Source organism: Typha angustifolia, chromosome 13, assembly GCF_048772165.1.
Source record: "Typha angustifolia cultivar Huaian chromosome 13, ASM4877216v1, whole genome shotgun sequence".
NCBI lineage: Eukaryota > Viridiplantae > Streptophyta > Magnoliopsida > Poales > Typhaceae > Typha > Typha angustifolia.
This window is the reverse complement of record NC_133251.1, coordinates 15022155-15046504: the sequence shown is the minus strand read 5'-3', so window position 1 is coordinate 15046504 and position 24350 is coordinate 15022155. Positions and strand designations below refer to the sequence as shown.

Genomic DNA, 24350 nt, shown 5'->3' with positions numbered 1-24350 from the left:
GATATGATTCTCATGTATTGGACAAGGCTTCTTCCAGAAGAAATTAGATTATCCACTGCTCAAGAGTTCCAGGACTGGGGTTCATGCATCCACTATTTTGTTGTGAATGCCACTAATCAGCAATTTCCCGTTTCCGTATCGAAAGAACTGCCCATCCTATTTCTTCTCAGAAATAAAACAGAAATATAAAAAGAAAAGAAAAAAAGTGCCTGTACTATTTCACTAACACTAATAGGTCTCTTCTCCAGGTTTTGCCTCTACTGCATAAAGTTTTCTCCAGTCTTTCCTGCGTGTATATGCAAAAGCTTTCAGCCCCAAATCATCCATAGCCTGCTAACAACTAGTGCAAGCTTATTGTCTTAAGCATAAGCACAACTGCTTAGTCATTCCAGTCTGTAATGCAAGTTATAGAGCCATGTCAATTGACAAACCACAAAGAGTGGTCGAGGCTTCGAACTTCCAACCCAGACATCCCTTATTCAGGGAGATCAAAATGCTATTTCTTTATTCCGGTACGACATTTACAGGTGACAGACGGCATCCACAGTGTTGAGTGATAAGGAACTGAAAATTGGCATATAGAGATCAAAAGAAATCAAAGTCTACATATTTACCAGATAGTTGCACATCAACTCCCAGCAAATCACCAGTAGGAGCTGATGGAAGTCCAAAATCATGATGTAGATCTTTCTTACATTGTCTCGGCACCTCTGGTGGACTAGTACACCTTATGAGTGCCCAATTTAAGCTTTGAAAGAAAGGATGTTGCTTCACCTCTGCGGCACCACGCCTATATGCAAGTCGCTGCTGTGGCTCTTTCACAAGCAAGCCTCTGATCAAGTCTCTTGCTGCAAAGCTAATTATCGGTGACTCAGGGAACTTGAGAGGTTCCCCAACCACATTGAACAAGGTAGCACGATTTCCAGACCCTTTAAACGGTGTCTTTCCAAACAACAGCTCATAGAGAAAGATTCCAAATGTCCACCAATCCACTGCACTTCCATGGCCTTCACCTTTTATGATCTCTGGGGCAAGATATTCATGGGTTCCTACAAAAGACATTGACCGAGCATTTGTAGGTTCTGCAATCAGCTCTGGGAGTAGCTTCATTGGGCTAGAAGATTCATATAGCTTTACTTTCTGATTCTTGGAGCTTCTGGATCGCAAAAGACGTGGAGAGAAGCATGTGGGCTGAATGCAGGAAGGCTGCAGGCATGTTGGCTCCATACAAGGCTGAACACAGTATCTTGTGTTCTTTGAGGATTCCAAATTTAAGTTTTCCAGCTTGACTAGTGTGGGGCAGACTGAGCACCGCAGACAGAGATCAAAATCAGAAAGCATGATATGACCATCTTCCCTAACTAACACATTCTCTGGTTTAAGGTCTCTATATATAATTCCAAGCATATGCAAGTACTCCAAGGCAAGGAGAACTTCAGCAACATAAAACCTAGCCATCAGATAACTTCAGTTAGTCTTAAAAGTGTTCACTCTGGTAAATTCAAAATTTTTGTCATCTGTATTATTGTAAAGCAACCAATAGATATGCCAAAGGATAAGTTCTTCAAGCTTGGTTTTGGACCTAGGAACCACCCATGCATAAACATATATGTAGACATACATGCAAAGCACAACACTTTCTTTCCTTCCCCTTTCAGCTTACTCTGGCTTCCTACAACCTTCCATTTGGAGGAGTAAATCGGTTAGTTGCACAATGTAAATGGCAGTGCCAAACATGTGTCTTTCAGTTGTTCCCCTGATCCATCTTTTCTCCAACCTCTATCATATGGGATTTCACTAACCAGATAGCAGTTTCTTATTTTCTCTCTGCTTCCACCTTATGAGTTTTGCATACCGAGGCTCTAGCTTATATATAGAGAGAGGGAGAGAGAGCCTGCAGAATAGGGCTACCCCTAACTGTAAACAATAATGATTCTGTGGTAGTGCAGTTCAATTTCTCTGACAAAATTGTACAGTTTATGGGAGCACCTCAAAATTCTCCAAGATATTAATCAGTTTTATCCCAAAAATGAGCAGATGAAAAAGGTACATTTGTTGTTGCTATCAGTCTCCTAGAGAATTATCCATACTTAAATTTGCATTGCCATTAGTATAATGTAGAAGTGCTCAAGTTCTAGTTATGAGATTTGTGATCTCATAACTACTACGACGTCAATTTAATGGCTAGTAATTAGAAATTTATTAAACTCCAAAGATGTCAAAAGGAGAAGAAAAGAACTGGATAGCTCCAATGGTTATGATAAAATATGATGTTGCAAACATCACAAGCACATTTTGAGAATCAAAGTTTCTATTCTGCATAGTCCTTCAGTAATTCCTTTGCCTACATATTTAAATCTTCAATATTCTGCTCATTAGTGGACCCAAATAGCAGAGACAGTAAAATGTTGCGAGTGAAGAGAACGAATAACAATGCTGCTCTACTCGTGCTAACAGTGTAGATGTCTAAGTTTATCTGCCAATATACGAAATAATACAATGTTGCTAAGAAAATATAAGACTCTGAAGAAGATTGTTCTAATAGAAGCATCATGAAGTTTGAATAGGTTTAAGATCATTGTCTGAAGTTTGATTGCATCAACATTATTTACCTAGAAGAAAAATATCTATGAGGACAACTGAAAGCACTCTCTACCAGAAATAAAAGAGGTCTCAGGATTCAGATCTAACTCTAAAGAACTCCATTCTCCAACTTTTCGGGAGAATACTCTCCATATGCACAGCATGGCTAAGACAAAAACTTCTAAATTGACTGCAAGTTCTTAGAGGATGTCTTTCCTACAATACATTGGATGATGAGCATCCATTAGGAGTATAAAGGCTTCGCATTTTATTGGCACATACCATAGAATACATAATCAGGGGAAATCCAAATTATGTATCACTAAGAAGATGGCTGATAACCACTAGTAATGGCTCAGGCAAAAGAAGTCAAATGCAGAGTGCAATGAAAACATCTACCAACGACAACTTGAACGCTGGAACTTCCAGAGAGGTAAAATTGGCACACCACATGTTTATCAAAGATGACATTATGACTATCAATTTTAAATCACTCCACCAAACGAATTGTTCAATTAATATAAAATTAGTAGAAGAAAAGAAAAGGAAAAGGAGTTTTAGAGAAAGAAAGGAGATACCTTGCAGCCTGCTCAGTGAAGCACTTCCCAGGCTGCCTCTGCCGGAGGGCGTGGAGGTCTCCGCCGGGGCAGAATTCCATGACCAAGCAAGAGAACCTATCTTTCTCGAGATGCGCATAAAGTGTTGGCAGGAATGGGTGATCGAGGCATCGCAGGATCTCTTTCTCCGTCTGCGCCCTCCCGAGCTTCTTCCGGCTCGCCAACGCCACCTTGTCCATCACCTTCACCGCGAAAAAGTTATTAGTCTTCCCCAACTCCGCGAGGTACACCGTCCCGATGTCGCCGCTCCCGATCCTCCGCAAGAGCCTGAAATGGCTCAACTCCACGCCGCCGCCAAGCGCGCAGACGGATCGGACGGCGTCCCACAACGCACTGTTGCCGTGGTGCGGCTTGCTCACGCTGTTACTGCCGAAGCTGCTGAGGCTGCACTCGTCGTCGGCGTCGAAGTCATCGTCATCCTCGCCGTCGTCGTCGTTGATTCCGGCAAAGTCGATGCCGACGCTGGAGGCGGCGGTGGCGAAGCTGCTGCTGAGGGCGCTCTCGTAGCAATGGGTGAGGGAGGAGGAAGCGGAGGGGGAGGGAGAGGGTTGGTTCTTGATGGGAGAGGAAGGTGTATCCAAGAAGAGAGCTATAGGGGACCGGCGACGGAGGCGGCGGGAAACAGGGGTTTTCACTCCTCCGAATTCGGCGATGATGGGCTTCTTCTTCCTGGCGGTGCAGCTGGGGGAAGACGCCATTCTTGGCGGATTTTGTTAAAGGAAAGGAGAGATTAGGGGGTCAAAGATGACAAGAATTAAAGGTGGTGGAAAGAATGGACATAGAGAGAGGGGGGTAGTAACGTACGTAACGAAAGAAGGGAACCAATAAATTAATAAAAAAATAAAAAAATAAAAATTGGCGGCTTCTCTACACAGTCAGCCCCTTCTTCCTTTTGTCTTGTGATGGTGAATGTTTCATTGTTCGAACTAACGGTTCAGATGCTCTCTCACTATATATATATATATATATATAGAAGACCATTGAAATCTCTCACTGTATTGGTTATTTGCATTTACAGAGTTGCTACATTCCAGGAACCAGTAGAATTGTCAAAATGAGCATCTCAAAGGTACGTACAGACTCAAAAGAGAAGTTTGAATAAACTCAAGAGTGAAACGATGGAATATTATACAATAAAGTGACACAGCAATGAATGCACTCTGCTGATAGATCTCACAAATAGCAAACCCAAGATATGGAAAACCTCCTCTCTGATTCCTAAAATGCTAAATTACAAAGGTACAGACAGACAAACCACGATAGGCAGTTTCACTTAGACTTAAGGATGAAGAGAGCTTCTCTTACCATATATCCTCCTCGCATAGCAATAATGACCCACATATGAAGCTGCAACGTAGCAGTTTACTGGCATCTCTTATTTATCCAGAACGGGCCATCTCAGATGATGTATCCATTTATGCAGGAAGACAAACATCAGAGATCATAGTATACAGGTTCAAGTGCCATCTTCGACTGGCTAGTGATGTTGGAACACGACATGTAATTAAGCTCACCATCCAACTTTTATCTCCTGTTATTTGGTGTACTGGACCTTGATCTCCGCTTCCTGTAATTAAAGGATAAAATTATCGATGCACACCGGTAAAATATACAGTCGGTTCTAAAACAGTTCTAAATGAGTCCCATCTCACAATCACCTGAAATATATCTTAGTTAAGTGTAAGAATCTTAATTTAAAAAACAAAGTGATTGGCCCGCATACCTCTCCGATGAAGAATAAGGAGAATGCCTGCGGTGAGAATGCTTGCTATGTGGGGACCGCGAAACTTGTCTAGAGATGAAAACATAATACTAAAAGGGTGAGTGGAAAGATAAAGGTAAGGGATGAACCTGATTTTTTTCACTCATCTGTAATCTACCTGCATGCTAGAGCCTAGACATCACTATTTTAATGGCAAAAATAATGTTTAATTACAATAGCAAGTACCATTATTTTATGAAAGTCAATCAACAGAAAGATTGTTTATGCAGAGTTTTATATGTAACGGAATGACATGGAATGTAACTGATAACATGATGATGACAAATCTTACCTCATCCCAGATTTAGGACAAAATTTTATTTTTTAATGATGAATAATAAAATGAAGGATTTCTACATAATTGTCACTAAAAACTTTTAAAATATCATAAATGCTACTACATGCTTTAAAATATTATAATTGCTATTGAGATCATTCTGCTCTTTCAAAAATATCATTCTCTTATTTAAAGTTAACTAATCATGATTAAAACACAATTGTGATCCACCAATAATTATTTTACTCTTGCATAAATTATTACAAATTATTTAAAAGCTATCCAATATCATACCAATACTATGATACAAATATATATATATATATATATATCTTATTTTATGAGAGAAAAGGTGTTAATAAGTATTTTACATTCTAAACTTAAAAAGAGAAGGGATATTTTAGCCATTAACATGTGCTTACTTACTTTAGTAATAATTTGTTAGGAATATTATGTTTACAATTAACTGTTATAGCAATTTAAAAAAAAGTCAAAAGATTTTAGTGTCAATTCTGATATTTTAAATGATATAAAGACAATTAGGTATTTTGAAAGTTTTCGGTGGCAATCATGTAAGAAATCCTTAAAAAAAACCAAGGCAATGCTCACTTGTACCTATTTTAAACCGTCTCGGGAACCAGACAAAAAAAACGAATGGGAAAAAACAAAAGAGACAGAACTAAACTAAAACAGGAACAAAAACCTTTCACTAGCCCCTACTGCAGAAAATTGCCCAACTTTAGTATGCATGAATGGGGCTCATAAAACATTCTTCTTTACTCTATTAACAAAATATACCAGGTATCTGAGAAACCAAGCAACAATACTCAAGTTTCACCAAAACAATAATAACCCACCAAGACTCCTATCATATACCTACTATATATATCCTCGGAGTAAGGTCTCTTAAAGCAAGGTTTTAAGTATCAGGATCGGAATCATCCACTCAAAAAAACGATACATCCTATCTCTTTACCATCTCTAATCTCTCTCAAAAAAAAAAAACACACATCTCTCTCTCTCCCAATCAAATTGATACTTCTGCATTTACGCAGATGTAGTTCCATTGACCTCTGGTGATCTCGGTTATGCAATTTTTGTTCTTTCTTCTCTCTCTCTTTCTCTCTCCCTCCGCTAGCTCCCTCTCTCTTTCTCCCTTTCTTTCTTACTCTTCTCCCTTTCATTCTCCCTTTCTCTTTCCTAGTTTAGGTTCATTTTGGCCGAAACTCGCCTAATCCAGATTGGGTATTGTCCGACCCAACCAATACCCCACCCAATGGGATTAGGATTAGCCGAAACTAGGAACCTTTGCTTCTTAGCCACTTTCTTCCTTCTAATTACATGTACCAAGCAATTTGATGTAGAAATTGATACATCTACATAATCAACAGCCTAAGTTTTTTGCCTGCTTGTTGAACATGACAAACTAAAAAATATTTATTCTGTCTAATAAATTATTATGTGCAAAGTCACTTATAGTAACCATGATGAATTACAATATGCATGCTCACATAAAATTACTATCCTGCTTTTTCGTCTATTATTATTCCTTTATAATTTTGCATTAAATTTGATTGAGTACTTGACATAAGAAAAAGAAAAGGTGATGGCTTTGAAAGGTACAACGAAGAATCTGGAAGCATGCTTGTTCCTAGGAGGTTTTTTATCCTGTTCTGTTAATTCCCCTAATTTTGTGTTGTAAACAAATATATATGTATGCATAAGAGTTTTTTTGCACAACGGCATACTTTAAATCCCAACAAAAGAACTTTTATCTGTTTCATATTACCTCTTCCTAGACCTTGTAGGCGACGGTGATGAGCTAGTTTTACGCGATTGCAGCTTCCTGCATTAAATAATGGACTTTGTCAACAAAATAGCAACAGAGGAAGCAATTAATACAACTTAAAAAGAAGACTATATCTGTTGATAATACCTCCTTTTTGAATTTTCAGAAGGCTCATCACTAGAAACGCTTCCATGACCATGCAAGGAATTATCCTTGTTACTCCTACTTCTACTTCTATGTGGTGGAGACTTCTTACTGGTATACCTGACTGAATCCTCTTTAACTCGTCTTAACCTATCTTCCTTCTCATCAGTTGGTTGTTCTCTTTTTCTATCAGTGTCTTTGCTTTTTTCTCTTTTATCTTTTGCAGCATCCGTTCTGTCAACTTTGGTATCACGATGTTTAGAAGTCCCTCTGGAATCAGAGTCCTTCGCACCTACTGCTCGTCTACCACTCCTATCCTCTGCTTTCTCTTTGAAGCTATCCTTTTTATCAATCCTTCCCTTCATTCTGTCCTTCTCTTCGTTATTTCTGGAATTGGTGGCATTAGAAATTACACAGCTACTTTTATCTATATCCTTCACCTCTTTAATAGCATCTTCCTTGTTCACTTTATCTGCAGGCCTACCACTGTTCAGAATGCTTTGAGATTCTCTAGCATGGACTTCTCCAAGCAATAATTTCTCCTTAGCAGTCGCACCAGTGGATTCAAGTGTTGCTTGTCCCTTCCCACCAAGAACTTCCCTCGATTGAAGGGAACTTGCAATACCAGAAGAAAATGACTTCTCATGGCTCAACAAATGATCATCAGATGTCAAGACACTTCTCATTTGAGAAGCTGCTTCATTGGTTGTTGCACTGATGTTTCTATGATGCTGATTTAAATTCTTTCTGCTTCTCTCATTATCAACATCATCTCGTCCTCCAGTAGGCTCCTCTTTCCTTATCAGCAAATTCTGTTTATTGACACCCTTAAGTACATTTTTAGAAGACAGACCATTGCTCTCCTCCTGAAGAGCATCAGCTGTTACCTCAGTACTCAGCATATTTGACCTTTGAGTTCCATCACTACTGCCATCATCCTCATCTGAAGCATAATTAGCAAGACCAAGAATGTCTCCTCTAGGAGCACTTGGGCTAGACTCTTCACTAGAACCACCAACTTTGTGATTGGTTGTTTCAACTGGTTTCAGAATCTTACCAAATGCCTTAGGTGTTAAAAGCGCAGAATGAGATCCATCAGGATTCATGGCATTTGTAGGTTCAATAGCTGCAGAAGAAAGATAGGCTATCAGTGACAACAGATCGATTTTAGGCAAATTACTAAACATAATTATGATAACTGGCTAGATCTAATCTGCTGACCTTCAACAGTTGGTTCATCTTCATGGAGTACTTTGGTGGCGATTTCATCAAAAAGATCATCGGTAACCTGTTGAATAAAATATGATCAGGAGAGTCCATTGAGCCATTAAAATCACTCAATATGCAGATATAACCTTCAGAAGGACTTCAGTTAGCACACGCTTTATTTCCTGGTTGATGGCAGCTGTTCGAGCTGCTTCCACTTCATCCTACAAAAGTTAAAAGAGATGATGATTCATGCATAGTAGGGTCCTGCATTGATTTATATCCATAGAAGATAATAGCTTAGTCATCTGTAAATGCAAACAAATCCAACAGAAATATAGGCAAAATGAGCACTCAAAAATTGATGTATGCTGATCAAGTAGATGACCATGCATTCTCTTATCCATGTAAGGCAATGGTCCCAAAGGAACAACACCAAACATATCCTCAACCAACACTTACCATGAATATCTAGTAAAGGGTAGCAAAATAACTAGTTAATATCTTGTTTTAAGAGACATCTTTGAGTCAGTCCTGCTAGTGTTGTCCAATTTAGTAAATGATGCAGGCAAGCCTGAAAGCTACAATCAATATCCGACGTAGGGCTTTATACAGCCTACCAATATGAAGTGCTTAATGCTCATTTAGCTTGAGAATAATCAGCAATTTCTATTAACAAATTATTACATGCAGTTTTGCTTGACACATCATGAGGATTTACTAAACAGTATCTCAACTGATGTATCCACAGTGTTGAAATGGCTTGTTGATTCAGAGGATCAAATATTCAAATGTGTCATCCATTAGGCAATAGGAAGGTTCCAACTAAAAAATCAACATCAGCATCTATTTCGGCCCTGTAGTCAACAGAATATAAAAGTCTAGTATTTTCATAATCAAATGGCAATGTGAACAAAATACTATTAACATGTACCAAGTAACTCATTCAAATGCAATATCTACTCAAATCCTCATTTTATAAATCTGTGAAAGTTATCAGTTTTCTCATTCATTACCCAAAATAAAATACTAGTCCATCATTAGGGAATGACAAATATTGCAGAGTGACACCATTAGCCACATAACAATGGAGCACAAAAGGTGAAACCCAATGATGCAAATTAAATTTCTCAAAGAAATATATTTAGTTGAAATCTAAGACCGAACCACTTTATGTGCATTTGTATCATTCCAGTAATACACATCAAATGGAGGATATCAAATTCAAGTACATAAGAATATAAAAAATAATTAAGGGAACTAGCAAAGAAATGAAGAAAAAGAACTCTAATAATATTTCCATCTCCATGCCACATAATCCCTTCTGACAAGGATTCTAAAAGTTCTTCGCATCAATGACATTAAGGCATCAAGAAACTAAAGTTCAATTTACATCTAACTGGTCTAGCCAAATGTATAACCATATCTTACTTTCTCTTATTCCCTATCTATTCCTCCAATCTTTGTTTGAGGTCATACTAGACGAGCTTAGAAGAGGGAAAAAGGTCGAGCATGCTATACATCTGAAAACAAAACAGGAAAAATCCAACCCACACAAGGCATTAGTGCTCCATACGTTCAAGATGGATTTAGATGCTAGGTAGAGTTTGCTAATCATACATAAAAATAAAATTTCCAAACAAATGAATGATAAAATTATAAACTGGTCAATAGGATAGAGTTTAATTGGTTAAAGAGGCTCATATTGTACGAGGACATCCGGATACGAATCCTAACGGCATCATTATTTAGTGCGACAGTACAACATCATTAAGTTCTCACTTCTCTCAACAGCAAAATATATATATATATAGACAAGAAAGAGAGAGTGCACCACCTCATCATCTTCTTCTTCTTCAGTAGACTTGGTTGAATAAATGCTCTTACTGTCAGACTGATCCACCTTTCTAGATAATTTTTCAGCATCTTCAGATCCAATAGAGGGAAAAGAAGTTCCTGCCTGGTGAACTGGAGCTGCACTTGAAAGAACAGATTTATTTTTCAATATTTCTTCCCGAAGCCAGTTAGGAACTGCAGCCTGTGATTGACAGAAAGAAGGCATTAGTCATTTTAGTAAGACTAGAGCTAATAAAGAATAGGGTAGAGCAAAATAGAATTACTTTTCTCGGACGCTCAGAAAGAGCAAAAGAACCATTTGCATCTGCAGGAAAAGTCGCACTATGATGCAGGGATATATCAGCACCAACACCACCAAATGGTGCAGCTGGGGTACTAGGCCTATAGCTTGGTCCAGGGATCCTCCCACCAAGTGGTGAAGGATGTAAAGGCAAGGAAGATTGCGATACAACAGAAAGATCCAACTGTATGAAATAAGAGCAAGTGTCAAGGATCTATGTATGAAAGACGTAGCCTTCACCAAAGGTGTGAGATATATTACCTGTGTAACAGGTGGAGGTAAAGGGGCATGAGGAAAAAATCCAGAAGGGCCAGATGGAGTCCAAGCATGAGGTGCTGTGGCAATTGCTTCATGATTCATCATTCCAACCGGAGCTGCTCGATCAGCATGACTATAACCAATTTTTTGATGCAGTTCAATATCAGGAGCAGTACTGTGGTTAGAATCTAAAGGTTGATAACTAGCATCACTTGTCAATTTAGAAGGCTCCCCTCCATGATTGAAATGTGATTGCTCCACTGATGGATTCCTAGGTACACCAGATGGCAGATGAAGAAACCCATCTTGGACTGACGGCAAAGAGAAAGTTGGCAGCAGTTGTGAGCCCTCATGTTGAACCATGGTATCTTTCTTACCTGATATCACATAGCATAGCTTAAGTGAAGGAAAGTTACATACAACAGTAGGACTAATCATGCATCAAATTCATTCCAGATCCAGCCCCCCCAACAACACCTAAAATGGCGTTCCGTTAACATAACCCCTGGTAAAAAGGGTGGATGGCTTCTCCTTTTTTTCAAGAATGAGCACAAAGATGTTGAAGTTTCTCATGTATATTATGGCAAGACACAACATACTATGTAACAAATAAATAAGCTGATGTACCTGGCCTACCAGAGCCAGAAAAAAATAACTTAAGGATTTTAGTGAGTATAAGACAGTATATAAAATTCCAAATAACTAGAATTATAAGAAAAAATACACTGGACAAGAAATTATTAAGATCACAGTGTGCCAAAAAGAACAGCACCAATGGTAACAGTCGAAGTTCTCAATCAACTTGAGCGAATTCAACCTAAGTATTTCCCAGTGAAATAGCAAAGGGCCAAAGGCTTCTGTTGACAATATGACAACATTTCAGAAATTTCTAAACAAGATTGTCAAGGCCCCAGAGAAGTGCAGCTAGGGTTTGAAACCAGTGGTCAAAAAGCTTGTTATCATTGGTATAGCTGGCAGCAATCCTCAAATCATGCTTTTACCATCTCTCTTAAGCCCCACTATAAAGACATTATGGTACAAAATATGATCACAAAAACTTAATTACAATGGCCAATATCATGAGTAACAACCCTAAGTAACAAGGAAGTAAATCAGTGGAGACAACATTACAGTCACTACTAGAATAAAGGATAGAAGATCTAATGACAAAACAAGTTGCCTTGCAAAACCATCAGTTAGCAAGACCACAAGAATAACACATCCACAGAAACCGATTTATTTTTTTTTCTTAGCAGGCATTACTTTATAATTTTCACTAATAAATTAGAACAGATAAAAGTTAACCTCCCTCCAGAAGCACTACCTAATTCAGATAAGCTAGCTAAATGTAGTACCTAAGTAGACCATGGGATACAAGTAAAAACCAATATATGTTGGCCCTCCATCTACAGAGTAACCAAACGTTTCAAGACACATTTAAACTATTTTATGTTATGTTAATACTATTGCTACTCCTACTCCTACTGGTCTACCAAACTAAAGGACTTACTCCAGGTTATTATATTGAAGCACATAATCAGTTGAAGATCATGAAATTCTCGGAATTCACATGTGAGGCTCCTCCTATTCTTTCTATTCTTAGCCAAACAAGTAAAACAATGTCTACAACACCATATGCAAGGGAACCTCTAAAGACATGGCACACTTTGTTTTTCCTATCATACAGAGGCTTGCAATAGTTACTTTATTGCAAAACACAGAAGGCAAAAATAAATCATTCATAGGATAATAAACTTTATGCCAACTACACAATATAACCCATTTTGACATATAATACAGCATTTAGTCTTTTCATTTAATAAAGTATGACGCCCCTAGGGTTAACAGAATATTTAAAAGCTTGTGAAGGTACAAGATTGCCATTAACCATCAAACAAAGCATTTTTACAATATCAAATCCAAGAAAATAAATAGTTTGGTTGTACATCACTGCCTAAAAGGTCGAGTATGTTGCATCTAGTATTATTTACTTTAACTTTATCAACAATTTGTCAATTTGAAGCCATAATCAACCAGAACACAAGAACACAACCAATGGGCACTGGCCTACTACAATTTGCATATTATGGCGGTTAAACAGTGACTCATTCAACAATCAAGTGATATCAGCATATGTTAATTGCTACACTTATATCACCTTTTGTTGTAATAGTCATGTATCTTTCATATAGAGCAATAAGAGGAAAGCATAATTATAGGTTATAATTGGATAATCAATAGAGATAAATAGCATAAATCGCTTTATTGAAGAATTTATTATTCCTGACTGGTTCAGAATTCAGAAACCACTTTTCATCTATTGAAGGGGAAGTGTATGATAAACACTGGTGCATTGTGATCGCAGTCACACCCCAATGGTAGAAGCAGGAGTGCTCATGCACAAGGTGACAGGTTCATTTCTTGATGTTGTCTCCTTATGGAGATTTAAGTAATATGATAGGGAAATGTATGACCACATGATTTTGGCTATGGTTGGCCCCTTGTTGAATCCATTAGAAGCCTTAAAAAGAAACACCTGTAAACTCAAGAATTCACAGACTAGGGTGTGATGCCCTCCCTCCAATATATCACATTGCATAGTACCATATATCATCTGATAAGCTGAATGATACATGGCAGAAACTACAGAAAGCTGGCAAACCCCGACATGTTTCAACAACTTCAACTGAAGATGAAACTAGTACAAAGTGATACCAACAATTAAGCTGCAATGTCTGAGAGGGAAATTAGTACAAAATCACACAATAATGAAAAGAAAACAATAAGCTCCAGAAAATGGAGGCGCTTTAAGCTATTATATAATGTGAAAAAAAAATCTATCCGAAAAGGCATTGGATAAAATACAGTACAAAAGGCTAATTCAACTAAATGAGAGAAAAACTTTCTATTCTTAAGAATAAAGAATGTAAACTGGACCAAGTTGCACTTAAAATTTGAGAAGAGAAGACAAAAGTTGCAGACATAATAACTGGTGACAAAGTAAGAAGTAAAATTAACAAAATCTTCATCTCTCCAAAATTACAGTTCAACAGGTTTTAAAACACTAACAGCTAATTGTATATTATGGAAGAGTGTAAACATAGTAAGGATCTATGACCAACTTATGAACCGGTATTCGGAATATGGTTCGCATGCCAAGTTAACTGTTAAATGATATATTACCTGGGGTAGAAGAATAACTATAAGATACCTCCTGCTCATAAATGGATGGAAATGAAATATAGTTCCTCTGGGGAGATGCCACTCGATCTTTATCTGCAACAGTACCTTCACCTCCAGCATTGTGAGAAAAGAGTCCATCAGCACTGTAAGATGAACCAGAGCTAAAAGATGTTGTACCATGCATATGATTAACTTCTTTCTGTTGATCCATCATGTAATTAGGCAATTGTTGGTTACTCGACTGAGGAACTGATGGATGTAGAGTTTCCATTGGAGGGCCAGCAGGTCGTTGATACTGCTCATGATAAGCATAACTGTGTTCCTCATTTCTCCCAATTGGCGCAACATGCGGCTGTGTCGGGTGGCTCTCAGTCGCAGAGTTAGCAGATGCCCATGCCTTAGCCTTGGCGGCCCATTCTTCCTCGTTGCTGTAGGGAACATTCCGATCTGTCCTTCCATCAATCAGAAAAATATCAGAAAAAAAAAATTAATGATGACAAATTATTTCCTGTTTGTTATCAAAAGAGCATCAGAAAACAAAAGAATATCAGAAAACTGCAATTGCCAGTCCAAGTTTGCAGGATAATAAGGAATAGAAGGACCACAAGATACAGGTTAGGTGTGATTAAAAAAGAAAAGCGAAGCCTTTAGTTGTGATCTCCTTCCTGCAGTGAAAAAACCTGATCGTGTCTAAATAAGCACCCTAAAGGCTAGGAATATTGGATGTCTAGTAACAATGGCAAGAAAATATAAAATTAAAAGATCAAGAAAAATGTGAGGAATGGAGTACGGGAAATGAGGTCCAGTGAAATTTTGAGCTCGTCTGCGAAAAAAGGAAAACTCAACTTAAGAAAATAAGGGATCCTGATATTCACTCACATGCAGATAAATTGTAGAACATTTTTAACTAAGGAATCTATGAGCATAAAGACAATGTACTGGTGGAGTAAATTTGCACAATTATGTGGCAAAGCAGTGGTTCCGAAAAAGATGGCACTAGGAAAAAGCAGGAAGAACATTGATTTACTACCAAGTGGGATCAATATTACTCTTAGATTTCTGGTTTACAGATAAGAAACTTGACAAAAAAGTATCTGAAATACCAACTGAATTACTTATATAGAAAACAATTCCAGCAAATCAATTACGAGAATGCAAAGCCTAAGCATATTAGATGGTAAATAAAGAGTAATACATTAAAAAGATCTCATTCATATCCTCCAACATAGGCATGTAGTCATATGCATAACATATATACACCAACCTGTGTATTCCCATCCTTGATTTTGAGCCCAAGATGGATTTGCCCATCCCTACAAATGATCCATTGCGATTATATTAGAATGTCTATATAAAAAAAAAGGAATAAAGAAAATCTGCTACGGTGGAAGACAGAGCTCAATATACCATAAATCTTACTTCTTTCTGTAAAAAGAAAAAAAGGTGACAGAATAGATTACAATTAAATATTAAATGTTCAATCAATAAAATTGAGATGAAAATGCAAAATGTTTTGTCAGATGAGATTAACTACCAAGAATAATTTATAAGTTGCAAAAAATCCTTCTACATAGAGAAGCAACAAATTTAGAGAATAGAAAAGCCCCAAATATCTAATGGTATACTAACATAAAAGGATGATATTTTCAAACATCAAAACTGAAAAAAAATCAAAAATATCCACATGCCAAGGTGAAAAGACACATCAAATGGATGATTAACTCTTAATATTTAAAAATTTCTCAATTGAATAATCTCGTCATGGCATAGACTGACACCAGCAAGATGTCACACATGATGGCCTAGTGTAACCACTTGATTTTTCCCATGTTCAAGCACCGAATGTCACCATCTTGTTCCTCCAGTATCTTCAGTAGAGAAAGAAAAAGAAAAGAAGAAAATTGTACAAAAAAAAGAAGAATATGCCAAATAAATAGTAATCTCCAGGAATTAAAAAGGCATCTTTTCTGAACATCATTTAGTTCTTACCATGCAGACAAAGTAAAAACTTCACCTGTATGTTCAGTATTATAGTTCATAACTTTCTTTCTTCATCATCTGACCTACTAGGGATCAAAATGAAAATATAATTGAACAAAAACATTATATCAAAGATAAGGGCTCATAAATTTCTTAAGAGCCATGAATTTTCTGTTTGATTATCATTGAGCACTTCGCAAATTGCAACAATAACTTACCCAAGAGATCGCAGTTATAATTGAATGAAGAGATAGTCATTCACCAGAAGCCAGTATGACATATATGGGATTGTTGTCAATAAAATAAGTTTTCACAAAGCAGGAAGCTGTTCCAACAATTAATAAATAAAAGAGAGATACTTATAACACCAGGATCGTGGTCAACATCAAAATACCTAGCGATGGGGAACAAAGAGTATGATGATCAAATGATAAAAGCGCACGTTTTAACCTGCAAATTCGTGTAAACCTACGGCGTTCTATACATATTTTCTTAAACAAAACAATAAATTCTATTTACCGTTAAAACAATCCAATCGGATATGAGATAATTCGATCTCAGAATGATATGTAAAAATGAAAGACTTTCTTTTGACGTAAAAAGGCGGGATGCATCTGAAAATCCATGTATATTCCGGTAATTGCGTTTTCGACAGTACCTGATTAGGCGGCATAGGAGGATAAGCCGGCGGAGGAAGCGGGGGCAGAGAGGCGTGCTGGGGCGGCGGATTCTGGAGAGTAGGAGGGTACTGGTGGCTCGACGCCGCCGCATACGGCGGCGGGAGTGGAGGAGCACACGCACCGTGGTAGGGTTGCGGTGGCGGAGGAGGAAAGTGGTGATGGCGGTCGGGAAAATGCCATTGCTGCTGTTGCTGGTGGTGATGAGGAGGGTGGGGAGGGGGAGGGTAGTGGTGAAGAGGATAAGGAGGGAGGTGATGAGGCGAGGAAGAAGAAGACGAAGAGGGGGGAGGAGGAGGAGGAGGATACCAGAGCGGGTTTTGATGTTGTTGCTGGGGATGGGGAAGTGGCGGTGGATCGCCTCCACCGAAGCGAAATGCGTCCATCTCTTGATCGAGTTAGGGATTTCGGAGAAGACGAAGCTCGAAGGTGGTATAAGAATTAAGAAAAAGAATATATGGATTGGGTCGGTTGTGTCCGGTGTCAGCTCGATCGATATAGCTTACTTAGTTCGGCTGTTTGGGTCAATATTGGGCCGACCGGGCCTGATGAGGTATTGAGGTTACTCCTTTTCGTTTCAGCCCCTTTATTTTGTGTTTATTGTGGTTTACATTCTTCCTTTTCTCTGAGTTTGTAGTGAAATAAACATGTAATATAGGGTGTGAAATAAAAAATACTCTGCTTTATTTTTTCTTCCCAGGGACAAACCCGAGCAACTCAAAGGGGAGAGCGAAAGAAAAGCATGGCCTTCTCCGCTTCTTTGCCGTGGCCATTTGCGAAACGAGGAGAGAGAGTGAAAGGGAGGAAGGAGAAACATGGGGAAGGAGGTGGAGAGGAGGAGCAGCTCCGTCTCCAAGAATTTGGAGTAACGGAGCAGTTGCTCTCCTTCGCCAAGGAATTCACCGAAGAAACCTTCAAATCTTTTCCCCTTCAAGGTTTTTTGATCCACCACTCTTCGTCTAATTCTCTTCTTCCTCTTTCAATTCTCGTTAAATTACGACATATCACGCTGCAGATGATCCGGAATCCGAGTCGACAGCAGGCAATGTCAGGTTGGATCTCACTGAGTGGCAGGAGCAGCACGCTGTTATTGTTCTTTCCAAAGTCAAGGTCCGAATTATAATTCATAGTTTTTCTCTATCCAGTGAATCTGTTTTGTTTTAATCCGTCAATCCGATAGAGGAACATGAGGCAACTGTGAATTGTGACTTGTAACTGTTACAACCCATGAATTTTAATTTAACTCATAATTCTTTAAGTTGTGGTTTCTAGTAAATTATGGCTTGAAAATTAAGGAGTGTTTCATTAATTCATTTAATTTGACAAATATTGTCTTTGGAGATTCTATTTATCCTAGCTTAGTGGTATTGGTAATGGGTATTAAATTTCAAGGAATTCCCCTGATACTTGGAGGCTAGGAGAGCATACTGATGCAGATTGACTTCATGGAAAGTTCACAAGTTGAACGCAATCTAATTATCTCTCACTGCAGTATGGATGTTGCAATAGTAAATTATAACTGCACTCTTTGCTTGTAAGGTTGTTGGAGTGCTCTTATGCTTCATATTTGGCTATGGATATGAGTATTGCTGCTTCTTCTACTTGTTTTCTTTTAAATGTTGCACATCGCAGAGCACATAATTTCTTCAAATATCCAGTAGCCTAGGAATACTTATTTTCAATAAGTTATGATTTTCTGAAGACTCTGACTTTGTGCTCTCTATATGGATTTTCTTATGCCCAAGGTACAGAGCCTAACAATATTAGTATTATGCCTCAATAAACATCATAGTTGAGTTGTAATAAGAATATGTGATGTATTTATTAATATCATATGTTTTACCAAGGGCCTTCTTCCTTTTGAATGCTTGTGATGTAGTTTATGTAGCTATTGTCATTAAGTAAGTTAAGTCAGCCAAATGCATTTTATGATTTTATCAGTTACAGGAGCGAAGCACCTTATGCTGTATTTTTGTGCTTTCTCATAGGAAATTGCCAAGCTTCGATACGTTCTGTGCCCTCGACATTTAAAGGAGAAACAGTTCTGGAGAATATACTTCCTACTTGTTAAGAGTTATGTGGCTCCGTAAGTGCTGTCTTGAGTTACTTCCTGAAGTTTTTCTGTATTTTCTTGTATTCCATCTTATATTGCTTTCTTGTAATGAATAACGTTAAGAGTTTTTCATGCTTAAACTTTGTAGATACGAGCAACATGCTGTACAAAAAGCAAAGCTCAGAAAAGCTGAAATGGAGAATGGAAAATCAAAGAAGAGTGCCATTGAGGTAGAGATGTCAGAATCTAAATATGGGAGTAGCTCTTCTATCACTCTGTCGTATGACTCAGAGCCTGACTTGGATGTTAGTGGAAGTATCAATGAAGTATCAGGTATTCTAACTAGCATTACAATCTCCACTTAATCTTGTAAATGAGATTTTATGCTTAGAGCTTCCTGAGGACAATGTTGCTCTGATGACTGTATTCTCCCTCACTTAAGGTGCGCCAGCAAAGCTGCCAGGATAGATGACCTGAATTTTGAAATAATTTGAGCTTTCAAGAATGTGAGACCAAAATGGTGCTTTCAAGCTTCCAGCTTATGAGATTGCCACTAATGTGCTATACAGCTCGTAATCCATGCTGATCACAAACAATCAAATTGAAGGAACTACTGAACTGATGAGTTTGGAGTTTTGGGACTTGATCTCAATATCTCTTTTGGAGAGAGAGTGAGAATACGAATGAAGACAAGTACCTCTGTGATGATGAGCATTGTTGTCACATTATTTGTAATTTAACATGATAACAGGAATGTCTAGATTAAGTGATAAATGAGTCAAGTTACTGCGTGTGAATAACTTTTGTGGACTTCAGTTGCTATTTAATAAATATCATCTCTGCATGTGATTTATTTAGTTGCTAGTCTGTTGAGTTTGCTTTAAAAGCAAAAATTTTATTCAACTCCAACAATTTTGGGGAGCAGTTATGGCTTGAAAATAGGACCTCTTTTATTTGTATTTGATAACTTAAATATTATTAGAATTATCATCTTTTGCTAATCCACCCTTTTAGATTTGGTGCTCTGTGATACTTTATCAAAATGAAACATAATCTAGGGTACATTTGGAACCAATTCTAGATGAAATTTAATTAATTTTATTTGAAAAAAGTTTGCTGTTTGAAAACTAATAAAACTGAAATAAAATCCTTCTACATATGTTTGGAATGAGATAGAAATTCATTTCATTATATTCCTTATTTCTGTTTACCTATGCGCTGCAATAAGAAGATATAAAGGAAGGGCTACTTTTGAGATTTAAAAAGGTTAACTTAAATAGCAAATGAATCAAATCCAAGTTCAAAGCATCGCATTTTATTACATTGACTGAAATTCATTCTAATCCACTGAAATCAATTAAAATCTCATCATTTAATGATTCTAAGCTGTGAATTTGCTGAAACTATAATTTCAAATTAACTGAATTCCATTAATTTGGAGGTTCCAAACAGGGTATTAAGATCCATGCGGACAGCATAGCTCTCGTACTAAGTCGATGTAGGATGAGAGTGGCTCTTATACCTATACGATATTAGACAATATTTATCACTTCAACAAGCAGTAAATATTTATTGTACTTTACGATATTTTCCAAGTTCAACATGTCTTTATCACAAACTGAAGCTGGAAAACTTTTCACCAGCAGCTGCAGCCTGAAGCTCCTGTTGGTCTGCTCAGTGAGTATTACTAGGAGCACGAACAATCTTTATTAGTAGAAGCAAGCCTTAAAACTGCGTTCCCATTCATCCACTGGTTGTGATTCACTGTGCGGAATATGGCGAGGATGCTTCTCTCTTTTGTCCCCCTTTATCTGCCTCAGCGCATGTTTTAGTGCTGGAATCAAAGCCTCCATGAACTCTGCAACTGTGTTGGGATTACCGGGCATATTGATAATCTATATATCATGCGAAAAATCCTCTGAGTCTTAAGAATCTAAGAGATCAATATCAGCAAGAAGGTCAATTAACTAATTGAGTGGTAGCCATTACTAGTGTAGATCTTCTGGTCCCAGCAGCAGCCCTTGAGAGCATTGCAAATGGTGTCACCTATTCCAAAGAGAGCAGTTTCAGCATGGGTAAGAGTCTAAAACAAAACAAAACAAAAATGAAAGCTTAACTGGAGAATTAACCATCAACAGTGTGTGGGTGCATTCGTAAGGCACATGCCCAGTCGTTAACTCAATATTATGACATATCCATAGGAATGACACTGTCATGGAAAGTTCAAAACTAATCAGAAGGGGTATTCTTTCTCTATCACAGACATTGTGGCTTCAGGTGTAACATCTCTTGGGATAAAACCAGTTCCACCTATATTATGATAAATCAAGAAATAAGATAATACAATGCAAACAGTTTAAAGCATAAATTCTATAGGTTTTTTTAATTTGGTACGTGTACCTAATGCCAAAATGAGGTCAATCTTGTCAAAATCATTCCACTTCTTAAGAACATCCTTGATTTTATCTACTTCATCAGGAACTACAGCTGTTGCAACTACACTTGCTCCTCCTAGTCTTTCTGATGAAGAATTCACAACAGAAATTGCTCTTGGACCACTGCAAATATTGAAGTTAACGCACATAAATAAGATTATTAGTTATCACAATAATATATGAAAGAAACAAGACAGTGTATTGCTAAAATGAGTTTATTTTTCTTGGACAATGTTATCATCTCTCTATATCCATCATTAATTGCCTTCGAGAGAGAACTAAGAAAAGCACAATCACAACTACATGAGAAGTATATTTGGAGTATTTACAGCCACTTTGTTGCATCTTTTTGCAAAAAGCAGCAGTTCTCCATTTTATTTAGCATCACAAAAGTGACCACCATGAAATAATGATCCAAAGAGGTGTATCAGGATGCTTGCTCTTTATACATACACATAAAGCCATCTAAATAAGACAAATTTAAGAGCTTTGGAGATGTTATGGCTTGATTAAGAAACCTAACATGCACCTTACTGTTGATGCAACTTATCTGGCTTCTGCAATGCTTTGACATAGCCTAGCTGACTGAAAAAAAAAATGAATTTCCTGATCATGCTTGATAATGGATTACTAGGAAAAGTTAAACTTCAAGTACTAAGTTACTCAAAGGGTCAATCTGAATATGATATTCTCCACAAGGTGAAACAAAATATGACAAGTCAATCATGTATCAGGATAACATTAGTTTAAATATTCTCAAACAATTACACAATCTGCCTTATACATCTAAAGGAAACACAAAGAATTCAGAAGTTATGAAAGAGAGTGATTATGGGCATGATTGATTACTGACAAAACCATAAGCACAAATGATAATTAAGATATAGATAACTAGCCAGCTTAATGCTAAGACATAATCAACAAAAATGTCATTGACACTCCAAAAAGAATACTATTGCATCACATTAGATCATAAAAGGAGAAGTATTTAAAGATATAAAACTTGTTTTTTTGCTTTTCCTTTCTCTCCTCAGCATAGATGCTTTAAAAGTAATAATTTAGAACTTCAGATATAACTTAACATTTTAATTTACCTCCTATCGGGGCCAGCACCAGATGATATTGTGTCACTCACAGTAAGAATTGCCACTTTAATCTTTCCTAAGATGCAATAGACGTTTGTGTATATGCGACAGTACTTTCTATAGTATGTGCATGATGAGGTGCAAGAGGAACCACACCATCTGATAACTTAGTCAGAGGAAAGTTACTTATGTCTGAAATTAGTATAGCGGGCACAGATGTCCCAGCTGTGCGCATATTCCGGTATTCCCTGTTGCCAGCAACTCTAGCAATGCATTTGCAGACTTCATACTAAGAAGGCGGCTCCTCATTTGCTGGCCAGTGCTCTCAGCAATATAACTGTAAGATCAAGAATTTATTCTATTTACTATAATAAAATCATGCTAAAAGTTCGATACTTCAATGTCAACAGTGTAGCCAGTATTACTTACCCAGCCATACCAGATCCATCATCAAGTTCCCATCTTAGTGTTGCACGATGGAACTCTGGACGATGAAGGTCTGTCCTCATCGATTGTCTGCTGCGTGCTTGTACTCTGTTGAATCAGTGAAAGCTTTAATTTTTAAGAAGATGATAGTAAAAACAACATAAGGAATTTTACCATTTAAGTTATGCAACAGTCGCTTTAAGCAAACTATCAATAGTAACACAAAATAAGAAGGCCATTTACCATTTGACTCACTAACTATATGTCAACTACTATACAAAGTACAAGCTGATTAATTTGAATTGACAAGATTCCACCTTTGTTGCATTGCCAGGTTTATATCATATAACTAGAGGAGGTTGACCTCCAACATTGAGACATTGGTAATAAAGTTGATTAGCAAACATATGAATGAATAAAACGCTTTAGATCTATTCTCTCCAAAAAATTTCTTTTCAAAATAATCACCTCCGCTTGTTACATAAGCAACACTTCCAGGAGTAATTATTACACCGACACCATCATCCCCGGCTCTTGATTCCGTAACTACTGGATATTCACCCGACCCATCAGAAGCTACTACAGCATAGCCATCCTGCAGTAGAAACAGGTATAATGATGCCAATGATCTCGAAATTGAAAGAGATGAACTCGGAAAACAACCTCTATTCCACTACTATTTACTTATCATTCATCTATAAATCAAAGATTGGAACCATTCGATATTCCAATCGGTCCTCTAACCGGACAAGGAAAGAACCGTATCAGTACCTTAATGGAGACCCGATAGGGAGGTAACGGGTCGGGTGCGCGGACGTCCTCCGCCAAGACGAGCCCGAGGGCGTCGTGGAGAGGGACGGTGACCGGATCCAGGCGCTTCGCGACACTGAGGACGATGCGGAGCGCTTCGTCGACGGGGATCATCGCGGCGGAGGAGGAATACGGCGGCGTCGGTGGACTCATCGCAGACTCGAGAAATCCTCTCGTTTCCCAGCGGGCTGTATTAAAACTAATACACATCTATTTAGACTATTATACCGATTACCAACAACGGGTCGGGCGCGTTGAGCCTTAACAGGTCGAGCTCTCCACCCATCTCAACCAAAACCGAGCGAGACGAATAAAATTTACAAACCCTTCTGGTGTGCACTCTGCTGCGGCTCCAATGGTGACGAGGTGGAGCGAGAAGAGCCCGGGCCTCAAAATCCTCTGGATTTGGACTCTGGGAACCGCCGCAAGTATATGCTATTTCGATTTCCTAATTTCTTCGATCTATCTTAGCTTCCGAGCTGATCAAATCTTTCCCTTATCCTTTCTCCGCCGGCCAGTTATGGTCACCAGCGTCGTGAGGACGAGATTGCGCGATATGGAGAAGCTGCTGAGCGAAGAAGATGAAGTCGCCGTGCGACCCCCCTCTTCTTCCGGCGAGCAGCCCCTCAAAGATGAATGATCCTTCTCTGGTATGATCTCAAGCTGCTTTCTTGCTGCCATTTTTGAACGTGATCTTCGTATGCTCGAAGCCATTCTTGAGTCTTTGTGCTGATTTTGCAATGTTGTGTATCGAAGATACTCATCAACAGCTAAAATAGATTTAGTCCTTCAGTAGATCTTCAGACCTATATAGACTATAGACTATAGAGTGTGCATTCCAAGTCTCCACTTCCTCTTGTCTTATATTTAGAAGTAAAAAATATATATGCATTTATAACTACCGAGTTCCCATTTATTGCAAATAAAG

General features: G+C 38.0%; 3 protein-coding genes and 1 pseudogene across 7 annotated transcripts; 1 reads left to right on the top strand and 3 right to left on the bottom strand.

The window, feature by feature from the left end:
- Nucleotides 1-114: 114 nt before the first annotated feature.
- Nucleotides 115-4001, bottom strand: LOC140773866 (serine/threonine-protein kinase D6PK-like). Its single transcript, XM_073116640.1, has 2 exons — nt 3162-4001; nt 115-1450 (listed from the first exon to the last, which is right to left on the bottom strand). The coding sequence occupies exons 1-2, from the start codon at nt 3896-3898 to the stop codon at nt 586-588; spliced, it is 1602 nt and encodes a 533-aa protein (XP_072972741.1). The 5' UTR covers nt 3899-4001; the 3' UTR covers nt 115-585.
- A 227-nt stretch (nt 4002-4228) lies between these two features.
- LOC140773306 (uncharacterized) lies at nt 4229-17076 on the bottom strand. Of its 4 annotated transcripts, none has more exons than XM_073115784.1 (13): nt 16595-17076; nt 15221-15269; nt 14134-14403; nt 13957-14049; nt 10777-11150; nt 10499-10699; nt 10216-10416; nt 8528-8602; nt 8394-8460; nt 7176-8298; nt 7029-7085; nt 4924-4992; nt 4229-4767 (listed from the first exon to the last, which is right to left on the bottom strand). In XM_073115784.1, the coding sequence occupies exons 1-13, from the start codon at nt 16997-16999 to the stop codon at nt 4725-4727; spliced, it is 3027 nt and encodes a 1008-aa protein (XP_072971885.1). In that variant the 5' UTR covers nt 17000-17076; the 3' UTR covers nt 4229-4724. The 4 variants fall into 4 exon arrangements, with proteins under 4 accessions (XP_072971885.1, XP_072971884.1, XP_072971882.1 ...); XM_073115783.1 differs by having other exon boundaries at nt 13957-14061; nt 16595-17075; XM_073115781.1 differs by having other exon boundaries at nt 13957-14403.
- A 252-nt stretch (nt 17077-17328) lies between these two features.
- LOC140774031 (uncharacterized) lies at nt 17329-19529 on the top strand. Of its 2 annotated transcripts, XM_073116859.1 has the most exons (5): nt 17329-17548; nt 17629-17723; nt 18602-18699; nt 18815-18999; nt 19109-19527. In XM_073116859.1, exons 1-5 carry the CDS (start codon nt 17356-17358, stop codon nt 19132-19134), a joined length of 597 nt encoding a protein of 198 aa, XP_072972960.1. In that variant the 5' UTR covers nt 17329-17355; the 3' UTR covers nt 19135-19527. The 2 variants fall into 2 exon arrangements, with proteins under 2 accessions (XP_072972960.1, XP_072972959.1); XM_073116858.1 differs by having other exon boundaries at nt 18815-19529.
- Nucleotides 19530-20277: 748 nt separating this feature from the next.
- On the bottom strand, nt 20278-23765 carry LOC140773276 (molybdopterin biosynthesis protein CNX1-like; annotated as a pseudogene).
- Nucleotides 23766-24350: the final 585 nt, after the last annotated feature.